The sequence below is a fragment of the Chiloscyllium plagiosum genome, chromosome 5, assembly GCF_004010195.1.
Source record: "Chiloscyllium plagiosum isolate BGI_BamShark_2017 chromosome 5, ASM401019v2, whole genome shotgun sequence".
Taxonomy (NCBI): domain Eukaryota; kingdom Metazoa; phylum Chordata; class Chondrichthyes; order Orectolobiformes; family Hemiscylliidae; genus Chiloscyllium; species Chiloscyllium plagiosum.
In genome coordinates this window covers 56,516,713-56,538,571 of record NC_057714.1, presented here as the reverse complement: position 1 = coordinate 56,538,571, position 21,859 = coordinate 56,516,713, and the positions used below count along the sequence as shown (strand labels likewise).

General features: G+C 42.6%; 1 protein-coding gene and 1 pseudogene across 1 annotated transcript in view; both read left to right on the top strand.

Annotated features, from left to right (window-relative positions):
- LOC122550252 overlaps window positions 1–14,406 on the top strand; it is a 42,178-nt pseudogene extending 27,772 nt beyond the window's left edge.
- Window positions 14,407–15,654: 1,248 nt separating this feature from the next.
- The window catches only part of LOC122550251 (DNA replication licensing factor MCM6-like), a 10,940-nt gene continuing 4,735 nt past the window's right edge, over window positions 15,655–21,859 (top strand). Inside the window, exons 1-3 of the mRNA XM_043691005.1 lie at window positions 15,655–15,759; window positions 15,801–15,863; window positions 21,138–21,197. Of these exons, the coding sequence (XP_043546940.1) occupies window positions 15,655–15,759; window positions 15,801–15,863; window positions 21,138–21,197 (228 nt within the window). The remainder of the gene's footprint in view (window positions 15,760–15,800; window positions 15,864–21,137; window positions 21,198–21,859) is intronic.

Genomic DNA, 21,859 nt, shown 5'->3' with positions numbered 1-21,859 from the left:
GGAGAATCCAAAGGGTTTTTACAAATATATTAAGGACAAAAGGTTAACCAGGGAGAGAATAGGGCTCCTCCAAGATCAGCAAGATGGCCTTTGTATGGAGCCACAGAAAATGGGGGAGATACTAAATGAATATTTTGCATCAGTATTTACTGTGGAAAAGGATATGGAAGATATAGACTGTGGGGAAATAGATGGTGACATTTTGCAAAATGTCCAGATTACAGAGAAAGAAGTGCTGGATGTCTTGAAATGGTTAACGGTGGATAAATCCCCAGGACCTGATCAGGTGTACCTGAGAACTCTGTGGGAAGCTAGAGAAGTGATTGCTGGATCTCTTGCTGAGATATTTGCATCATCAATAGTCACAGGTGAGGTGCCAGAAGACTAGAGGTTGGCAAACGTGGTGCTACTGTTTAAGAAGGATGGTAAAGACAAATCAGGGAACTACAGACGGGTGAGCCTGACCTCAGTGGTGGGCAAGTTGTTGAGGGAATCCTGAGGGACAGGATGTACATGTATTTGGAAAGGCAAGGACTGATTAGGGATAGTCAACATGGCTTTGTGCATGGGAAATCATGTCTCACAAACTTGATTGAGTTTTTTGAAGAAGTAACAAAGACGATTGATGAGGGCAGAGCTGTAGATGTGATCTATATGGACTTCAGTAAGGCGTTCGAAAAGGTTCCCCATGGGACACTGATTAGCAAGGTTAGATCTCATGGAGTACAGGGGGAACTAACCATTTGGATACAGAACTTGCTCAAAGGTAGAAGACAGAGGGTGGTGGTGGAGGGTTGTTTTTCAGACTGGAGGCCTGTGACCAGTGGAGTGCCACAAGGATGGATGCTGGGCCCTCTAATTTTTGTCATTTACATAAATGATTTGGATGCGAGCATAAGAGGTACAGTTAGTAAGTTTGCAGATGACCTCAAAATTGGAGGTGTAGTGGACAGCGAAAGGGATTACCTCAGATTACAACAGGATCAAATGGGCCAATGGGCTGAGAAGTGGCAGATGGAGTTTAATTCCGATAAATGCAAGGTGCTGCATTTTGGGAAAGGAAATCTTAGCAGGACTTATATACTTAATGGTAAGGTCCTAGGGAGTGTTGCTGAACAAAGAGACCTTGGAGTGCAGGTTCATAGCTCCTTGAAAGTGGAGTCGCAGGNNNACAAAATTATGAGGGGCATGGATAGGATAAATAGACAAAGTCTTTTCCCTGGGATCAGGGAGTCCAGAACTAGAGGGCATAGGTTTAGGATGAGAGGGGAAAGATATAAAAGAGACCTAAGGGGCAACATTTTCATGCAGAGGGTGGTACGTGTATGGAATGAGCTGCCAGAGGATGTGGTGGAGGCTGGTATAATTGCAACATTTAAGAGGCATTTGGGTGTGTTTGGAGGGATATAGGCCAGGTGCTGGCAGGTGGGACTAGATTGAGTTGGATTATCTGGTCGGCATGGACAGTTTGGACCGAAAGGTCTGTTTCCATACTGTACATCTCTATGACCCTATGACTCTAAGAGCTCACTTCCCATTTTAACACAGCAGAGCAATTTAATATGCTGTTCAGAGGAGGGTCCAGAATTTAAATATTTTAATGTGGTTGTATCTGTCAATTTTTCTGGTATCAGATTTGACCAAGTCTAGCTGGGTTACCCAATCCTTGACCTGTAGTTTAGATGTTGCTGCTCCAGCAAAGATCTAGCCTTCTTGATCTGTTAGTACACTCTTTCATCATCTCTCACTACCCCAACTCTTCAATGCCCTGCCTATAATCTGGATCCAATGCCCCCTCCTCTTATCTCTCTATCCATTTTAGATGCTTCTTGTAACCTGTGGCTGAGGTCTAGCTCTGCAGGTCTACTCTCATCAGCCTGCACCCCTCAACATGGATGGTAAAGGTAGCAAAACTAATTTAAATAAGGTCCTGGATTTAAATCCACAGGACCTTTGCAAAGCTAAAGTTCCAGCTATATAGATTCCCTTTCAAAGGAAAATGAGAAAAATAAAATTGTCCCACACTCCTGCAATCTGGGGTCTTATTGGCTATCATCCTTCTGTTCCAAACTCTTATTTAATTTTTCCACGCTTACATTTAAAACCCTCCATGGTTTTGCTTATCTCCTCTTGTTGCAGTGCTGGAGAACTTTACACCTCTTTGTAAAATTCTCCATTCTGGCCATTTTTGCTCATGCATTCCTCTTCTCCCTTTGCTTTATCAACTGCTCTTTTTTTGTGCTAATTCTAGCTCTGGATTTTCTCCTTAATTATCTCCAGCTCCCTCTATTCCTTTTAAGACTCTTGTCAAAACACACATATTTAATTCAATCATTTGTGAACCCCCCTCCTCACATTTCCTTAATCAAATAAACATTTTTCCTTGCATATCACTGAAATACTGCGATAAAGGCAGTCTACATTGGCAAGTTGGCTTTGTATAAAATATCCAAAATCTGCCATGGTAATATAGACACCGACTGAATTCAATGCACTTGTTTAAATCAGTGTGATTTACCTAATCAATAAAAGATTTAAATGGTTGGGGTTGCAACTGAATATCATTACACATTATCTAAGATGACCTGTTGGGAAGCAGCATCGTTTCCTGTGCTTGGAAGGTAACAGTAAATGCACCTTATTGGCAATTCATATTATGATTTATTCTTTAGCCATTTCCTTCAATTATTTCAATTAGTAGTGTTGTTTCAGATTGTGACTTGTTTGCCAAATGGTTGGATGTTTAACATATTGCATAACAATGATTGTTAGAACTTTGTTTTGTAGTGCCAGCATTTTTTTTTGTTTCAGACACGTGGAAGAGTTCAGTCCTCGTGCTGTCCATACCAGTTAGAAAGCCATCAGTACAGCTGGTTTAACTGCAGCTGTCGTAAAGGATGAAGAGTCATATGGATTTGTAATTGAGGTTGGTGCTTTGATGTTGGCTGATAGTGTATGTAAATTTCTACTCTTTAGATGTCTCTTTTGTCTCTGTTCAAGTCAAATAGAAAAGAGGTTCCAGTAATTAAAAAGGTGCTGTTGGTCCTGTTAATTTACAGGACTCTGCATCTCCACATCATCAACTGGTGGTGGTTTTGAGAAAGAAACCCCTTCAAAGACTTACTGGGTGTTGCTACCAGTACTAAGGGTGTCATAATTTGATTTCATACTGATCCCTGTTCTGTGCATAAAGCAACTATTACCACTACCCAGTGACTGAAGAACTTCAAAATCTGATCCAAGCCAGAACACTTGCCATCGGTTGCAGTTTAACCCTGGGAAGAATGCATACATCAACAATTAAAACATTCATATGCAAGTTTAAAGTTCTAAATTTCCAAGTCCATTGACAGCCTTTCAGAGATTTATGCGTAATTCTGAGTCCACGCAATGTCATATAGCATGGAGTCAGTATCACTCTGCATTAGTGGAGAGTGAAATCAAGAAATCTGCCTGAATGGTATATTTAATTCCGACTTTTGAGTTGATGCATATCTGAGCAATATTTCCTTCAATGTAAGAGTAATGGCACAAAAAAAAGAGAATTCTGGAAGATATTTTAGATGGAATGTTTTCGCAAAATATTTTTTAGCATTACTTCACTAACTTTTCATTGTTCTTGGCAGTTAAAACCCAAAAACCGCTACCAATAAACCTGAAAACCAATCGGTCCTATCAGTAACTGGTCTATGGACTAGGGACTGTTCAACTGTGTTGCTAGCTAAACTCACTTCGTGAGATAAAAGAATTACAGATGCTGGAATCCAAGGTAGACAAACAGGAGGCTGGGAGAACACAAGCCAGGCAGTATCAGGAGGTGGAGAAGTCAATGTTTTTGGTGTAATCCTTCAGGACTGGTGGTAGATGTAAGGGGAGCAGCAGATAAAGTGGGGGCGGAAGGGGGATGAGCTAGTGATAGGTGAACACAGGTAGAGGGTATGACCTGTTTGGTCAATGGGAGGAATGACTCTGGTTGGTAGCTCTAACTGGATTCATTCTGCCCATTGATCAACCAGGTCATAACCTCTGCCTGTGTTCATCTGTCCCTACCTCACCATCCGCAGCTCACCTTAACACTCACCCACAGTCCTGAAGAAGGTTTACATCCGACACGTTGACTTCTCCACCTCCTGATGCTGCCTGGCTTGCTGTGTTCTCCCAGCCTCCTGGTTGTAATGAACGGCCCCATGGCTCCAGCTCATGTGCTCATCAGCAGTTATATAAACAGCATTTTCAATGAGTGGGAGTTTACTTGCTTTTAAAACATGCACCTCTTCCTTCAACAATCCTTGGTTTATTTTTACAAGAACCCTTTTATCTATTTCAATATTTCTCCCAATGCAAGAAAAATTAATAAATGAGCAATCTTCACAATTTCTTTTCTCCCAGGTGCAGAAACTAGAGGCTGAGTTTTACTGTGGACTTTGAGGCTCTGATGTTATACATAAAAGTGGGTTCTGAGCCAGCACTTGTTCATAGCACAGCAGTCCTGACAACCTTACTACAGGCAGTCTCCTGATTAGCCATCTCCAGGTTAGCAGTTCACTAAGGACAATGGATGAGCTCCTTATGCTGGCACTCCAGTTGGGGACCTTAACCAATCCACCAAGGGAAGTGGACTCTATTAAGGCAACTCCACGACCTCCTGTGCGTGTGTCACTTAAATGGTGGTTGATAGAAAGGACCATTTGAATAGAGGGGAAATTGCTTCTAGTTTCAAAGTTGGGCTGTAATGTTGCCTTTGCTGCTTACAACCTTCCTTGTGTCATGGAACCATTGTGTTGAAGGAAAAATGCTGAGGAATTGACATGAGAAACAGGCCAATCAGTTCTGTGCAATGCCCCTATTATTTGCAAGCTTAGAATCCAACACAAGTCTTGCCTGTTTTTCTTTTGAGATTCCAGTTAAATAACAAAGTCCTGGATGCATTTCAACTTTTTAAAATTTTATTTTCAGTTGTCAAGAGAAGCTGAAAAATTCATCGTTCAGCCGTACAAACTTCTTAGAGAGCGTGATGGCTGTGGAGTTGTGAAATCAGCTTGGTGCATTACTGTTCGGCAACTAGAGAGCCTGATCAGATTATCTGAGGCTATGGCTCGTATGTTCTGCATGGATGAGGTGATAGTGTGTTTTATACACTGAGTGGTAAATACATATGGAACTCCAATTGCAAATTGCTTGGGAAGGGGGAAGAAAATAAAGGAGAACTAGCTTGAAAATCTGTGTGTTTTAAAATATTTTTTCATAGGATGGTGAGTGTGACTAGCTACACTGTAGTTAATTGCCTCTCCCTAAATTGCCCTTGTGAAAGTGGTGAGCTGTCACCTTGAACCACTGCAGTCCTTTGTGGAGGGGGGACAGGGGCACTCTGTCAGAATCTGTATCCAGAAAATGAACTAAAAGTTGATTTTCCAAATCTTTTCAGCTTTTTCTCCCTTCCTCCTTTGTATCCTTTTATGAGTTCCTAATTTCCATAAAAGGTTGGAGTTGCAACCAGCATTTTATAAACCTCAAATTAACAGACTTTTCTGTGATGCTTAAGTTTATTAGTTTCTAACTCTAGTTGATACAGCAGAGTTTGAGAAATTATTGTGTGCAATTACGGGGGCATCCAGCTTTAAAACAAAGTTGACTGTTGGCAATGCACAATGTTAATATTATTAACTGAATTATAGCTATTATACAGAGAAGAGAAGTTTGGCCTCTTAACGTTTCCATGGGTATTTTGCCTTCCTTTTAACAAAACGTCTGAAACAGTGACACATCCTTTCCAAACTTTTTGCAATCTTTAATATTCACTAATTCATTGGAAATTTTATCCCTTCAAATTGCATTAATTTTATTCCTTGAAACATTGGAGCTGTGTGAATTAAGATGCCTCCCTTTTCCTCCACCTTTAAACTTAGCTCTTTGACCACATGTGCTTTGATTTACAATGCTTGTGTGAAACACCTGGGACATTTCATTACAATTCATTAAAGGAACTGTCAAAGTTTTAGTTGTATTTAAAGCTGAGGCTGGAATTTTCTGGCAAATGATCCAACCTTCTTACATGGTGAGATTTAAGGATTTAAAACAAAAGGAAGGACTGAGGAAAGCTGAATTAGAATGGGTAGATCCAATGTCAAATCACATCCAGGTGAAATTAAGAAGAAAGAAATGCTGAATTAAGAATAGGTGTGGGGAAGAGAAGAGCAATGGAAAAGTAAGCAACGTATATATTTTAAAAGTTTAAAATGTTTATAATCCCAAGAAAAAAATTGGTGCCCTGACTGAAGAACTGCAGTCGGGGCATAAGGATCATGGCAGGAGGGCAAGATATTGGTCAAGTCGCAAATCTTTGTGAACAGCCTGTACAGTGATAGTTAAAGATTTGAAGGACAATAGGCTGGATTTCCCCAGACCTTGAAAGTGGGCACTTTTGAGTCAGTTGGGAATAATCGTGAGATCAGAAACATGCGATCCTCAATGTAGAGCAAGAAGAATCCAGTTTTCCACCCAACGCTTGAATGTGAGATGAGAATCTGGTTAATGAGCAGTGACAGGATTATTTATATGCATTTACATCTCCAAACCTAAATCTTGTCTTATTTATCTGCAATTTCTTATTCTCTCACGAGGCAAAGAAGAATGAGATAGTTCATCTCTGGTTCTTATGTTGCTTCCTAAGTCTTAAGTCACTTTGTGGCTATTTGGAAGCTTGCAGTGTCTCTTCCATGCCTTTTCCTGTCTGTCTGTCTGTGTCATGACTACGTTGTTCACATTTGGAGATGGGGTTAAAGTGGGGAAGCAAACAGTTAACTAAGCGATGGATTGGAATGTGGAGGAGATCCAAGGGCAATGCAGAGAAAAAGGACATTTAATATTTGTGTGTTACCTAGCCTGAGGCAGAGCCTCTGATGATCTAGTTATGTTGATTTCAATCTTCCTCCCAAACCACAGATTCACAATTGAATGGAAAATGACTGCCACCACATCTGGAGTGTGTGCAGTAAGTTTTACTTTTTCCTTTTCCAAGGGGGCTCCATTTTAGTGTGGTGTGAGGCCCTTCAAAGGACAATAATAATAAACAGATCCTTGCAGAGCAGTTGGAAGACACCTGTTGTCACCTATCTATGTGGATCTCACGCATTCACCTCCTGTGTCAGCTAAAAATCCTGGTCACAAGCGGCCACATCATTGAATATAATAAATCAATTCTACTGATGGCCGTGAGGCACAAGGAATATCAGGTGGGCTATAGAGGTTCATGTAGCTGCCACAGGTCCATGCAATTTACAAGACTCCATACCCTGGACAATGCTAACTTTATACTTTCAACCAGAAAATGTCCACAAGATGATGGCACATCACCTTATGAAGCACTGAGGGTCATTAACATTGGGCATTCCTCTTGACCATGAATATCATCTGGTTGGCAACTTCAAACCAGGTTGGCAGGTTCTGGTGCTACAGTTGCCTCTGGAGAACAATCTGGAGCAATGAGCACTGTGTTCCTCTTCACCATCATGTCCGTCAGGATCTCCAGGTAACTGTCAACAATTTGAAGAGCTAACATGTTTCTGTCATTCCATCTGGTACTGCAGCAATGGGTGGTAGTTCCTGACTAGTAGTGATTTAACCTAGTCCTCAGCTGGGTTTTATATACGATGCTAGCAGCGGCAATTCTGAAAGGTTTCTGCAGTAGTGAGTACTTCTATTCCTGGCAAGACTGGAGTGCCATAGTGGTGTGGTACATACATGGTGTGAGCTGCGTAAAATTGTATGTGCAATCTCTCAAGGGCTCAAAGAAACACTGACACCACCCCAAATTACCACAAGCTGAATTTTACCAAAGATTAGCTCACTTTTTCTGAGATTGTAACAGTGTGCCTTATTCCATTCTTGAATCGTATTAGATTATTCAAACATGACCTTGATGGTCTCCCAAGGAAATACAGTCTATGTTGGGATGGCTTTGAACAGGATAGTGATGTAATTGAAAACCAATTAATGAATTAGCTGTCTTTTATCTGTCACTGTCATTTCTTTGTTTGTTGCTCTTTAAAATGTATGGGCAAAGGACCACTTGGTAGTAATCTTACTTCAGAGTCAGAAAACTAGTTCCAAATCCACTCCAATTTAAGAAATTTGTGTCAAATTGGCAGGTAATCTAGAATGAAATTTTGTTTTATACCTCTGTGATATCCTCTTTCATTAAGATGTTAAAATGGAGGTTTTATCCACAAGTTATGGATGGTTCAAACTGATGTGAAATATCCTTTGGCATGATTTAAGTATGGAGAATGCTCTCGGATTTCTACACAACGTTTTTTTTCTGCACTCAATATCAAAAAGCATGTTGAGAATTAGGAGGTGGGTGGGAAATGTCAGGATGCTATGTCCAGTGGAGAAGGCCATGGATGGTATTGTGCTGTACCTTCAACACTTGGACTGCATGGTTTAAGATGACAACCCCTTAGGAGCAGCATTCAGCAGAAAATGATTACTTTAATGAAACCAGATGGCTAGATTTTATTTAAAATCACTGTCAAAATACTGATTGTTTTGTTGAAAAAGACAATACTTTTAAATGATTACTAGACTATTACTCAAAGTGGGAAGGTTTCATTTCATTGGAACATTTTGGAGCAATTTAATTTTCAACATTACATGATCGGGAGTTGTAAACAATGAAAATGGAATAAGTATTTATGCCAATTAGGTGAGTACAAAGGTTATGTGCCAGATAAACACTATGTGGATTGGTTGCAACGAATGACTGACTTATTTGTGTTGTACTTTCTGTAAGTTTCATATTTCAAAACTTGCCTGCAATCTAACTGGTGATTGTAAAAAGAATTAGAAGGAATTGTTTTAATAATATGGTTAGAGATTTTATGAATTCAATTTAATGAAATATCATAAGATATTTCACTCTAATAAACGCAATGCCCAAAGTATTTGAATAATGTGCATTGAGTTCAAATGATAATGAAGGTATGTACAATACTGAGTAAAGCTTTATTGAAATAATGAGCATTTGGTTCAGGTTTTAAAACTTGCTAACGCACCCTCTCATTTTTATAAATTCTTCTATCATGTAGTTGGATGTCCACAAAAATAAACTTTAATAGACATCAATTAAATTACCCGGTAGCAATTCTAATTTGTACTATGTCAGGTCCAGCCAAAGCACGTTAAGGAGGCATTTAGACTGTTGAACAAGTCAATCACTCAGGTGCAGAGTCCAGATGTTCACTTTGATCAAGAAGAAATTGAACCGACTAATATGATTTCATTGGCTTTATCTGACTTTTAATCTCTAAAGTGGAGCAGATATTTTACAATAATGTGAATAAAACCTGTTGAAGCTAGCATCATCCCTGCATAGCTATAACCTTTTACAAAACTAAACTAAACACACATTTGTATTAAAGCAGAAAGTGGCTAATTTAATTGTGAACTCTTTAGGGCACTGCTTGTATTTTGAGGGTAATAATCGAGACCTTATTCAATGTCTCTGTGCAAAATGGATTTGGTGTGGTGGGTGCTTTAAAAAATAAGATTCACCGAATATATCCTTGTAGACTTGCTCAATACTTGTGTGTAAATACTGAGCAATTATTTTGGGTTATTAACATAAAGGCAATTTGGTTGACGAATTGAAAGACTTGTCATTCATCGAACAGTATTCCAGTTAATTAAACATCTTAAGTAGAGAGTCTATGATCATGAAAATAAAATAAAACATCAGTCACTGTTAATATTGGAGGATGAAACTTTAAAGGCGCAAGTGTTTTATTTTCAACAGCCATTATTTCTACAGATCTTGCCTACCATTACTGGTACTGCCTGACATGCTGCTCTTTCCTTTCAGCAGGTAGTGTGTTTGGCACTATTATGGAGAATAATGCTGAAAATGCTGTTGAGAATATAGAGATGGAACAACACATTTCTGACATATACAAGTTTGCCCTAAAAATGTCATTTACTGAATACAAGAATATTTCTAATTTGTTGGTCCTACATATGCAAAAGTTAGAAGAAGGTTATGTACTGTTCAGAGTTAATCTTTTTCTATTCTTGAATTGTGACAATGCTGCATTTATAGTTTGAACTTAGTTTAAGTTCACCTTACTTGTATTTTGGTGCAAAGTGGAAAATTGCATGATGTTGACTTAGTGACATTGAAGGAAAGTCTTTGTGCAAGATGGTATCGTCATATGATCCATAAAAGCCAAAGAGATTTGGCTTCTCTTTTTACAAATTGTATCAATTTCTTTGGCATTTTTTTCTTCAAACTCCTATCACAGAGCCCAGCTGATTAAGATACCTGTGCATCATAATTTATGATTTTTGACAAGTTGGTCCAGTGGAGTATGAATTAATTTATATTACATTAAGTTTTTGTGACAAAGTTATATTTTACTTCAAGGCTCTGAGGATACAGATTCCATCCAGATGAAACAATGCAGCTCTTGTTGCATGAACTTGATGTATTAAGAATATAGTCAGAATGGAAGAAAGAAGAGCAGGCCATTCCACACTTTTGAAACTGCTCACCACAAAAATAACCCATCAGTTAAATTACCCAGTAGCAATTTTAAGTTATACTATGTCCAGATCCAACAAAACATGTTAAAGGAGGCATTTAAACTGTTGAACAAGTCAATCATTCAGGTGTAGACTCCAGATGTCCACTTTGATCAAGAAGAAATTGAACTGACTGGTATGATTTCATTGGCCTTATCTGCCTTTTAATCTCTGAAGTGGAGCAGACATTTTACAGTAATATGAATAAAATCTGCTAAACACATAGCTAACACATCATCCCTGTATAGCTATAATCTATTACAGAACTAAACTAAAACATTTGTATTCAAGTAGAAAGTTTCTAATTTAATTGTGAACTATTTAGGTCACTGATTGTGTTTTGATGAGGGTAATAATGAGATAATTGTTGATTTTCTTTTAGTTAATGGGATGTGGAGGTTGCTGGATAGGCCAGCATTTATAGCCTATTCTTTATTGCTCAGAGGGCAGGTTAGAGTGAACCACGTTGCTGTATATCTAATATCATCATATGTAAGCAAGACTTGGTGAAGATGACAGATTCCCTTCTGTAAGGACATTCTGGGACTTCAACACCATTTTCCTGCGCTCTCGTTGTGTCCTTTGATTTTTTTAATTATGTAGAAATGGGGCTGTTGAGACATTTCAGTACTATTCCCACACGTTGAATTAGCTGTACATGTTGAACTGTGGGGGAGGTGGTGGAATCTGCTGAGGAAGACAGTACCTGGTATAATTGACGTAACTGGCCAATTGCAATCTGGAATAATGGGAAAGGGTCAGGTGTCAAACCTCTCTCTCTTTTTTTGGGCTGAAATACACGTAGACATTTGAAATGAAAATTGCATCTTTTCCCAATGTTGAAGCTAATTAGATTGAGGTTTTACTAGTCCGTAACGTGAATTTATCTTGTTAACTAGAATATGGAAATATTGATTGTTAATTATAAAAGCAATTTGAAATAGTTGTTGATGTGAAATACATATATCCTTTAGTTACTATCTTCCCCAACTCCTGCCTAGAATATTTCTGTTCACCTTTCAGGTGCAAGAAATGCAAGCAAGGCAAGTGATTAGAGTATCTAGAGTGCACAATTCAGCTTGAATTGTGATGATCCTTGACTCTGATGGACTGCTAGATATGAGCACTAAATGTTAGTTCCTGCTCATGAGGGCTGTGGGGTCCATGTCTGGGAGGGAGTGTTGACACTGATTCTAAGGTCCAAAATTTTAGAACTGGATATTTTGCTGCAATCTTGATTTTTGTTATGGTCTTAACTAGGGTTATGACTGAACGAGTCAGATCCCAAAATGACCATTTTTATTTTCATTTAACATAGTGATCTTTCACTGAAACATTAAACTGCAGAATTGGGACTAACAATAATACAAACGCTTATACAAATTAAATGAAAATAAAATAAACCCAATTAAGCCAACTTCAGAACGCGTTTGTAAGATTTCAAAAATGGGGAAAAACAAAATTCCATCTACCCTCTAACACAGTCCCGTTATGGTAACTCAACAATCCAGAGAAATTCCTTCCCCATCAAATTTAACTTTAACCTAACTGCTGCTTCTCAGTTCCAGTCCTGAGTTGAGACACATTTTCCCCTTAACCACGAGCACAATGTTGAGCTTAGATAGCCTTCGGTCTTTCAATAATTTGCAAGAGTTTAACTAAATATGCCTGGTCTGCAATTTTCCAGCAGCTACTCTCTCTTACACAGGGGTAGCTAATCCATTTTCTTTACTACTCTAAACACTTTTGTAGGAGAGACTGAACTTGATTCTAACCCTTGGCAGGCTTCCTTCAAACTGCCTAGAAGATTTTGAACTAAATTTAGATGAAACTTACACATCCTACCTCCTGTTGAATGATTTGTTTTCTCTGCAAGTGTTAACCTCCACAGTAGGAACAGACTTTCATTAACACTCCAGGCTGAACATACTGGTTTAAAATCCTGGTTCCACAAAGACTGACCGAGTTTTTTTCAATCCTTTGACAAAAAGAAAATCAAACTCTATATGTCAGTAGTTTAAAATCCAAACTGTTTTGTAAAACAAAATGATATCTAATTGATATAAATCTCATACATTTATATCACAATTTAAACATTTCCATAAGACTATAATGTTGTCTTTGAATTTTTACAACATATTACAATTTCCTGTTCATCCTCATTTTTAAATTAAATGCAACAGGAAATGCACAAAATAACTAGCAATTTGAGTCACTGGTAATTGCTTAATACGCTGCAAAATTCTGAGACTTGGTACTGTTGTTATCTTCACGCAAATAATGTATCCACAAGGATAAAAAGCTTAGAATTTTCATATTTGTAATATTTATTTTGTTTCATTCCAAGATCGCTAGCACAATTTCAGCCATATAAAGACATTTAATTTTAAGATTCGAAATCCGGTTTTGGAGATTGCCATGTGTTTCCACATTTGTGTTTCTACTGCACTTTAGAGATTTGTCCTTTAGATGATGCTGGGCCACCCAGCACTCCTTTGTTGCTGTTAACCTTTTATAAGCTCTATTCTTCAGTATCACCTTTTAAGTTTCAATAATGCATGGCAAAACTAGTTGAGTACTGAGTGCATACCTCCATCACACTGTATGAATGCAATATTAAACTACATTAGAATATGTCCTAGGCTGCCCCAACATGCTAGCTGTGTAAGTGATATTTACCACTATCAAATCCTGCCATTTGTCCAAAGAGGTGTTGTGTGTTCCATGTAATTGTGCAATGCAGTGTATAACTTCAGTATTGGTGTGATGCCAAGTACACATTTCATATATCCCGATGATTGTATCTAAAGCATATGCCTTTAGTTGTTTGTAATATGGGAGTATAGGTTGTGCTGAACTAACCCATGCTTGCAAAGTCCAAACCAAGTTGTTTTATTGTGATTCCGTGATTGGGAAGCACTTGCTAAGCTACTTTTGACAAGCTTCACTGACAACCAATTTAAAATAATCAGTCTTTCTTGCAAAATGGCTTTTACCCCTTGCTAGAAGTGACATATTAATGTGTAAGTACCTGTTCTCTGCAAATAGAAATATGTTAAAGCTTTAAGGCATTTTCTGAAGTACTGGGAGTTTGGGGAGCCTGTAGTTCCCAACTGCTTTCTCCATGGTGACATCTGTCTATCAGAATTGACTTGCTAACCAATCATCATCCCCTTCATTGTGATATGAATTACTGTGGTCATTTGAACTTTGACAATCTTGTATTTGTCCTGATGAATGTAAAATGGAAAGCCTTTAGCAATATCTCTCTCTGCAATATATAAAATGTTTATACAGCTTCTAGTTGTTTTTTGTTTTGTCCCGTAAATGTAAGGCTGCTTTTTCCTGATTGATGACTGCAAAGCTGAGAAAATGAATTTTTGTATGAAGAGTTTTCAACTCGTCATGGAGGCTTCAGGTCCACCCTGCATTCAAAGACTGGTTTGAAGTGTCTGCTCACATTTTTGACATTTCACCACAGCAGTTGAAAAAATCAACAACATTCTAAAACAAACAACAATATTTTCGATAAACCCACAATGTTATTGAAAACTAATAAATTCACCTTATCTATCAATGTCAACAGGTCCTTTAAAGAAAGGTTCTAGAGTCTGATCTCCTTTCTCTCCATCAAATACTAAGCTGTTCTTCCTAGTCAATTTTCAAATTGTGTATTAAATTTTGTAATAGTCTGTCTGCTTAGTTTTTGTGATGTTTTGTTTACAGACTAGCAAACAGGCAAAAAGTCCATCGGGGCAACACCTCATTTTCCATCTGGGCACCTCACAACCTTCAGGACTCAACATGGATTTCAACAATTCCAGATCATGAATCTGTCCTCCATGTTGGAAGACTCAAATTCCCCACTTCTCTTTTCCACCCTCTTCTCTGACCAAGTGTCTGGTTGCTATCAGTGCAGCTGACCTTTTATTCCTGTTATCAACATCTACCATTAATACTTACTATTCATCTGTATCGCTTTTCAACCACAATAGCATTCCCTTTGTAAGGTGTCCCAGAGCAAAAGGCAGTCTGTTCAACTTGCTGCTCTTTCCCCTTTTTCAACAGTATAAAACCCATTACCTTTTCAGTCCAGTTTAGTTCCCAAGAGTCATATTGGACTTGAAACATAAATTCTATTTCTCTCCATATAGATGCTGCCAGACCTGCAAAATTTCTCAGGCAATTTCCTTTTGCTGGAGAAACTTGGCAGGCCTGGCAGCATCTGTCGACAGAAAGCAAAGTTAACATTTCATGTCCAGGGACCCCCCCACCTCCAGAAAGGTTCTAAAGGAAGGTCACTGGGCCCAAAACATTAACTTTGCTTTCTCTCCACAGATGCTGCCAGGCCTTCCAGCAATTTCTGTTTCTGTTTGATTTCCAGCATCCGAGCATTCTTTTTTGTTTAGAATTCCTCCAGTACTTTGTTCGATTTTCAAAAACCAATATGTGCAATTTATCTTCAGTCATTGCTTGAATCAGTCCAGTCACCAACATCTTAATTGAATATAAATTTATTAAATGAAACACAAAAATTTCTTTCCTCTGGACATTTTTAATATTGTTTTGACAACAGATTTGAAAGTTTCAGTTGGTACACCTTCACTAACCCACTGCTATTGCATTGCAAAATTATCAATTTAAGTATGCCAATGGTCACGTCCCTTTATTATGAACTGTCTAGCCTGTCTTGTATTTGCCTATATGCTGTTTGAATGTCTTGGAGCAGCAGTTACTTGAAATGCCATGAGAGCTCTTTTAACATCCGGCTTCATATGTGGCAGTTGGTGATTTCAATTGGCAAGCTGATGAGTATCATGAACTTTGCTGCAAAACAATCAATTTTTTTGAGTGAAAATCGCGCATGATTTAGCATCTCTCTTCATTTCATATCTTCAAAGAGCTCAATTTCTTTTGGAAGGTAATAGTAATTGTTGTTGTGCCTGGAACTGTGGTGAATATGCTCGATGAATTTCAGCACCAGTTTGAGGGACTCAAACATTGGATCATGGTTTCTGAAAATATATGCTCTGGACTGCTGTTCTAAAATAGATTTGTTTTATTATCGTCGAAGGCGATATGAGCGTGCGGAAAAGTGATCTTATAAATTGGTACCTCAAGGAGATGGAAAGTGAGATTGAAAGACAGACTGAATTGGTTTTGAAGAAGATGCTGATTGAAAAGGTTATTCAATGATTTGTTCACAATGTGAATATTTCATATAGCAGGTTATTAATAGTCATAGTTTTCAGCCATTTGAATATGGAGAGATCCAATTGATTATACAGGTATGTGGTTGTTCTACAACATTTTAATTAAAACAGCAAAGAAAATGTAATTACATTTTTTGAACTTATAGAATTTTTCACATCTCCAGGACTGGGAACTAGGCTATCCGCAGTTTGAAGATTGCATATGGGCACACTGAATTCAATAAGTCTATAATGGAAAAAAAAGGAAGTGATTGGTGTCTTATAGGTTTGCTATTTTTCTGAAAATAATTCAATAGATTTGCCAGTCCATACTGCTGTGAAAATCTAAAGGATGTCAACATTTGGTACTTTTTGCTGTCCAAGTTGCTACTTGTAATGTTCTTTGATTAGCTTCTAATGTAATTTTCTGGTTAGCCTACCTGTACTTAGAACAATCCCTAATGCATAATGTATCTGACCAAGAGAAGTTTTGGGCATGATGAATTTTGGCTAATTTAAGACTGAAAAATCCTATTCATTCTAGTGCATATGATGTCACTTGTGACATGATATAAATCTGCTTTAAAACTTGAGTAAATATTTAATGATTGTAATTATGAAACTAGACAATCAAAGAGAAAGATCCCAAACAAGACATGCTGTTGATGTTTTACATTAGGACAGATGAAAGAATGCCACATTGCAACAATTTGTACGGCATGAGAACAGGAGGCTGATTGATTTTAGTCATGATGTTGCTATGGAGAATCCACCTTTTTATAAAATTTGAAAAAAAGACACAATGGCCGGACATATTCCTGCCCTCTGCAGAAGAAAAAGAATCATGAATATATGTACCTTACCGCAAATGTAGGTAAGCCACATTGCCAACTGCAGTTATCTTAATTTGGCTGTTAGCATTATTTTTAAATGCGCTGAACACATCCAAGAACTGCACTTTATTTTAAAAGCTAAACAAAAGTATGGGAGACGATTTCCCTGCTACATTATCCAGAGCAATATTTTGACTAATTGGAGTTGACTTGCAAACCAATTTCAAATCCAGTTTCTTTTGCAGTTGCCCTCTTGTAATTTGGTATTCTTGCATCTGACTTGAGAGCACAATATTAAATAGCACATCTCTCTTGTTCAACAATATTCAACTTCTGTATCACCAGGCAATTATATACAAAATCCAAGGATAGTGCAAGCAGTCATCAGAGCCGCCCTGCATTTGCCAAGGGACTATGCCTACATCGGTAAAACTATAGGAATTCATTTTGTGTTTTAAAAATGGCAGCCGCAGCTTAAACCCACAGGACTCAGCAGCTGCCAGTCCGCCCACGTGACCGGGAGATGGGAGCCAGAGGACAGATCAAATCCACACTAGGCCAGACACTAACCATGACTCATAGACCGAAACTCCGGAGCTAATTAATATGGAAACCCATCTCCTAATCAAATCAAGAGACTGACTGAAACACACCCATACCCATCGATACGGAGCCACCCTGACACAAAGGACAGGCATCCACCAGACAGGAATGAACAGACCAATACACACCAACACCCCAAGGGAACAAAGGGGGGTGCTAGCCCCAGCCCTCGCAGAGAGACAAGCAGATAGTACCCGGACCCGTTTACATAATCCAATTAGCACCCTATTGTGTGTACACTGCAACTCTCCTGGGACGGCAGGTAACCCACCATTTGCACCTACTCCAGCGATGATGGGGAACTATCATCCCATTCAAACTCAAAATCCTCACATCCTGACAACGAAAGGTATACAATGTGTAGCAGCGTGCGGGAACAGCAGAACAGCCGAGATTCGGATCTCGGTTGGTCTCCACCGGCGTTACTGTAGCAATAAACGTTACCGATTGTTGAACTGCACTCTGGGCTCGGACTGATAGCGCGGATGAAGTGATAACAATTGGGGGCTTCATCCTGGTTAACGACGGCTGCTGGATCTCTGCGACGGCACTGGGTGAGTATCTTTACTCTTTTACTTCTCATGTAAAGGTCTCCCAGTGCCCCGCAAGGGACTTCACTGCCGGCCGTTATCTGAACCTGTGAACAGAGTGAGTCCGGCAGTCGTGTAACGGTAGAGTACTCTTTAAAAGTGTGTGTGTGTGTACATGTGTGTGAGAGTGATCCTTTGCGGGTGAGCGATTGGGGTCTCGGAACACGAGTAAATGTGTGCGTGATTATTATTATTGTCGCTTATTGTTAATTTGCTAGTGTGACTGATGGACTATCCTTGGACCGACGACTTTAGGTACGAGACCCTGACAGATTGACCCCCCTGTTTAAAAACCGACCAAACAAGCCTTCCTGGTTGACCTCCGCAGTGGGAGATAGGGGACCCTATTGTACGTTGAGCCCGGTTTTAGCGCCTTCCTTGCGTACACAGTAGAGGCTGGGAGGTCTACGCGCGCTACAAGAAGGGAAGTCCTCCAAACCAGCCCGAGACGCGGAGCCTCTGGGCCAAGCGACGGTTATGCGCTCTGCCCATTGACTTCGTGGTCCCGAGGTATTGGCCCCTGTAGGATCAGGCGCGGTTAGGTCTGAGTTCATGCGCCCCCCCTTGCACTCGGGCCCCTGGTTCACGCCCAGTGTTCGTGGGGTACACATGGCCGCTGAACGTCAGGCAGTGAGAGAGCGTCTCACGGAAACCCGGGGTCGCGCACTCAGGAATCGACACGCGCCCCGTCTGTAACTATCCCCACCCCTGCCCAGGTTGACCTGCGGGGCTAGGGTTCGACTTACAGGGAGTGGACTCCCAGACTGGGAGATTAATAAGCTAGTGCCAGCGACATCCCTTAGCACGCCTGCTAGCTTTACTTTAGTTTAGCTTCTGTCAAGTTACACCCGCTGCGCCCCTACCATGGGTGGAAGCGCGGCTGAAGACCTAGATTGGGGGCCAGAGGATTCCCTTACCTGCTTTATAGCCGACGAGAATAAAAAAGTTATTAAGGCTATGATTCGCTCAGGCTGGCGACCCGCTGACCCGCTGGATGTACAGCGCGAGTGGTGGGCCCGCCAGGGGAAAGATAGATACGAGAAAGCTTGCGTGCTGGTACTACAGGCACACGTTAGAGCTGAACCTTGCCAGCAAGCCTATGTCCAAGACAAGAAGCAGCAGGCCACAGAGCATCTAGAAGCCCAGGCGCTTGCTGCCCGTACGGTTTTACCGACCTTATCCGATGCGTCCAGCGCCCCGCTGTCCCCCACCTGGGACTGGGAGGGGCTCACGGACAATCCGGACCCCCGGGAATTGGGCACAGGCTAAGTCCGTGCAGCCCCGGTGAAAGTTGAATATAGCCCCGGGGGAGGGGAGAGGGGACGGGCCACGACCCTTGCCCATAACCCCTGCCTTAAGATCACCTACGTCTCCCTGACCCCGGGCGACACCATGAAACTTCTGGACAGGCTCCCCGCCCTTAAGCCTCGGCACAATAACGCTGAATTTTGGCAGAGGCTTAGGGAGATGCAGATCTGCCACAACCTTCACAATAGGGACATGGCTGGCCTGGTCCGGACCAAACTCCTGGAGAACCTGTGGTCCAGGCTCTGGCCCGCGCACCAGGCCGGGTCCTGGTGTGCTGACCTCAGCGACAGCCGTCGCGAACAGGAGATTGGCCTCGCCGACTTCAAGGATGATGTCAGCGAGGCGCTCGGCCATACACCGGTCGACTGGAACGCCATTGTGGGTATCACTCAGAAACTTGGGGAGGGCGCCCAGGAATATAGGGTCCGCAAGTTTGAGGCGTTCCGAGCACACAGCGGGGTTCCCTATGTCACCTTTGTGGAGCTTGAAAACTGGGCCATGTCCCTTGACAACCGAGCGGCGCCCACCGTTGTGGCAGTTTCGGCGGACGAACCGGACGTTTGCTTCCGCTGCAAACGGACGGGGCACCGCAAGGCCCAATGCCCGCTTTCTTTCCGACGCCCTGGGGTCCGGGTCCGAAGGGGGGCCAGCCACCTTCACAGCCGCACTCCTCACGCCCCCATGACCAGGATCGCCCCAGACAAGGGGTCAACAGCGACCCCAACCCCCACAAACCCCGCAGCCCAAGCCCGAAACCCACCATCCCCGACTGGGATCAACTCGGCCGGGGCCAGCTGCTCGAGCTTTTACAGCTGCTCGCCCGACGCAAAGACTGAGTAGCGTCAGCCCCCGTCCTGGGAGCCGACCACAGCCCGGAGAGGTAGAGGACTGGTTGGCAAAGGGCGCAGCCCGCGACCCCGATGGAGTGTGGCGGCATGGCGGCAGGGTCGTGGCCCCCGCGGCCATCAGAACGACCTTGATGCAACTACACCACGAGCCAGACCACGAGGGCCGCGACGGAACGCTTGCTAGGCTCCAGACTGACTGGTGGTGGCCCGGCCTCGGCCGCGACGTGGCCAAACACTGCCGCTGATGCGTTGTCTGCACCCAGCACAACCCGGGGCGGCCCCTGCGCATTCCCCTGGCACACCAGCCACGGCCCAAGGGGCCCTGGGAGAACCTCCAGGTTGATTTCACAGGCCCCCTACCCTCCAGCCGTGGCAAGAAGTATTGCCTGGTGATCGCTGACCATTTCACGCGCTGGGTAGAAGCCTTCCCTACACGGGACTGTACATCCGCCACCGTGGCCAGAGTGCTGGCCTTCGACATCTTCCCTCGCTGGGGGGTCCCCCTCAAGATTGCCTCGGACCAGGGCACGCACTTCACCGGACGCGCAATGAAACTGGCCTGCCACCTCCTAGGCATCAGAGAGCGCTTCCACGTCCCGTTCCATCCCCAGAGCTCCGGGATGGTCGACGCATGAACCGGACCCTCAAAGCGGCGATCGCGAAGGCGATCACCGAAACAGGGCAGGGCTGGGTGGACGTTCTGCCCTGCATACTGATGCGCTTAAGGGCCACCCCAGGCCGCTCCACGGGCCTCACCCCCTTCAAGCTCATGACGGGGAGGGCCATGCGACTACCAGAGAACGTCATGGTCGAGGGGGAAGACATGGCCCCTATATCAGGCAGCTGGACGCATAGTTGCGGGCCCTTCGACAAACTGCGCGCGACCAACAGGACATTAGGGACCAGACAAAACTGCAACCGCATCTGCCCGCCCAACCCCTTCCCGGCGTTGGGGACAAAGTCCTGGTCAGGGCCGCCCCCGACCGGACAGGCTTCGCCCCCTGGTGGCTGGGATTGCACGAAATCATCCTCACCAGCGACACGTGCGCCTGTGTTGACATGAAAGGAAAGGGCAGATGGAAATACTGGTCCCAGCTTAAACCCTTCCCTTAAGCCCCGACCGGTCAGACACACCCCGCCCCCCTTCCCTTTGACTTGACTCTAACCGCCTCTTTTTACTCCTTACAGTGCGACGGGTGGACCGATCCGGGCGGGCCTGCTCCTACACACTCTAACCCTACACCCTTGGTAAGGGTGCCTCTCTCTCTCTCTCTCCCTCTCTTCCCACAGATCGTGCTTCACCGGTGCACCGCTCTCCTCCCTGCTCTCCTCTTCGCCCTACGATTGAAGCCTTCTTTCCCCGAGATACAAGACAACTTCTATCGCCACGGTGTTGCCTTCAACGCGTCCGACGCCATCTGTATTCCTGCAAGGGACAAGCCCGACGAGATCGACGAGTTCTACAACACCTGGCTGGAGGTCCTCCCGGGCGTATAGACACTCTGTTTATTCTGCGCGACCCGCGGCCGACCTGCCTCCGGCGTGCTGAGGCGATGGGCTTGGGGGGTTGCATGTTCGGGACAATGTGTGCCATGCCGGAGGACCTCTCCTCTGCCCCGGCCTTTGGTGCCTTTACTGTACGGCATGTGTCTGTTTGCGGATATTATGAGCCTACTGATGCCGCGGTAGTCTCTTTGTATTTGTGCTTTCCAACCACACCACCCCCGACCACGACTCCCGAGATATTGCCGTGCCCCTCTCTGGGACCGGGGCCGCGGGGGGACTGATATTGTGGGATGAGGGGGAGGCCCTTTATGACAATGTCCGACACGAGGTCGTGCCTGTGCTGGTCAATATATCGGGCATCCGCGTACAGGACTATTGCACAGCACAGGTACGCAACCTATACG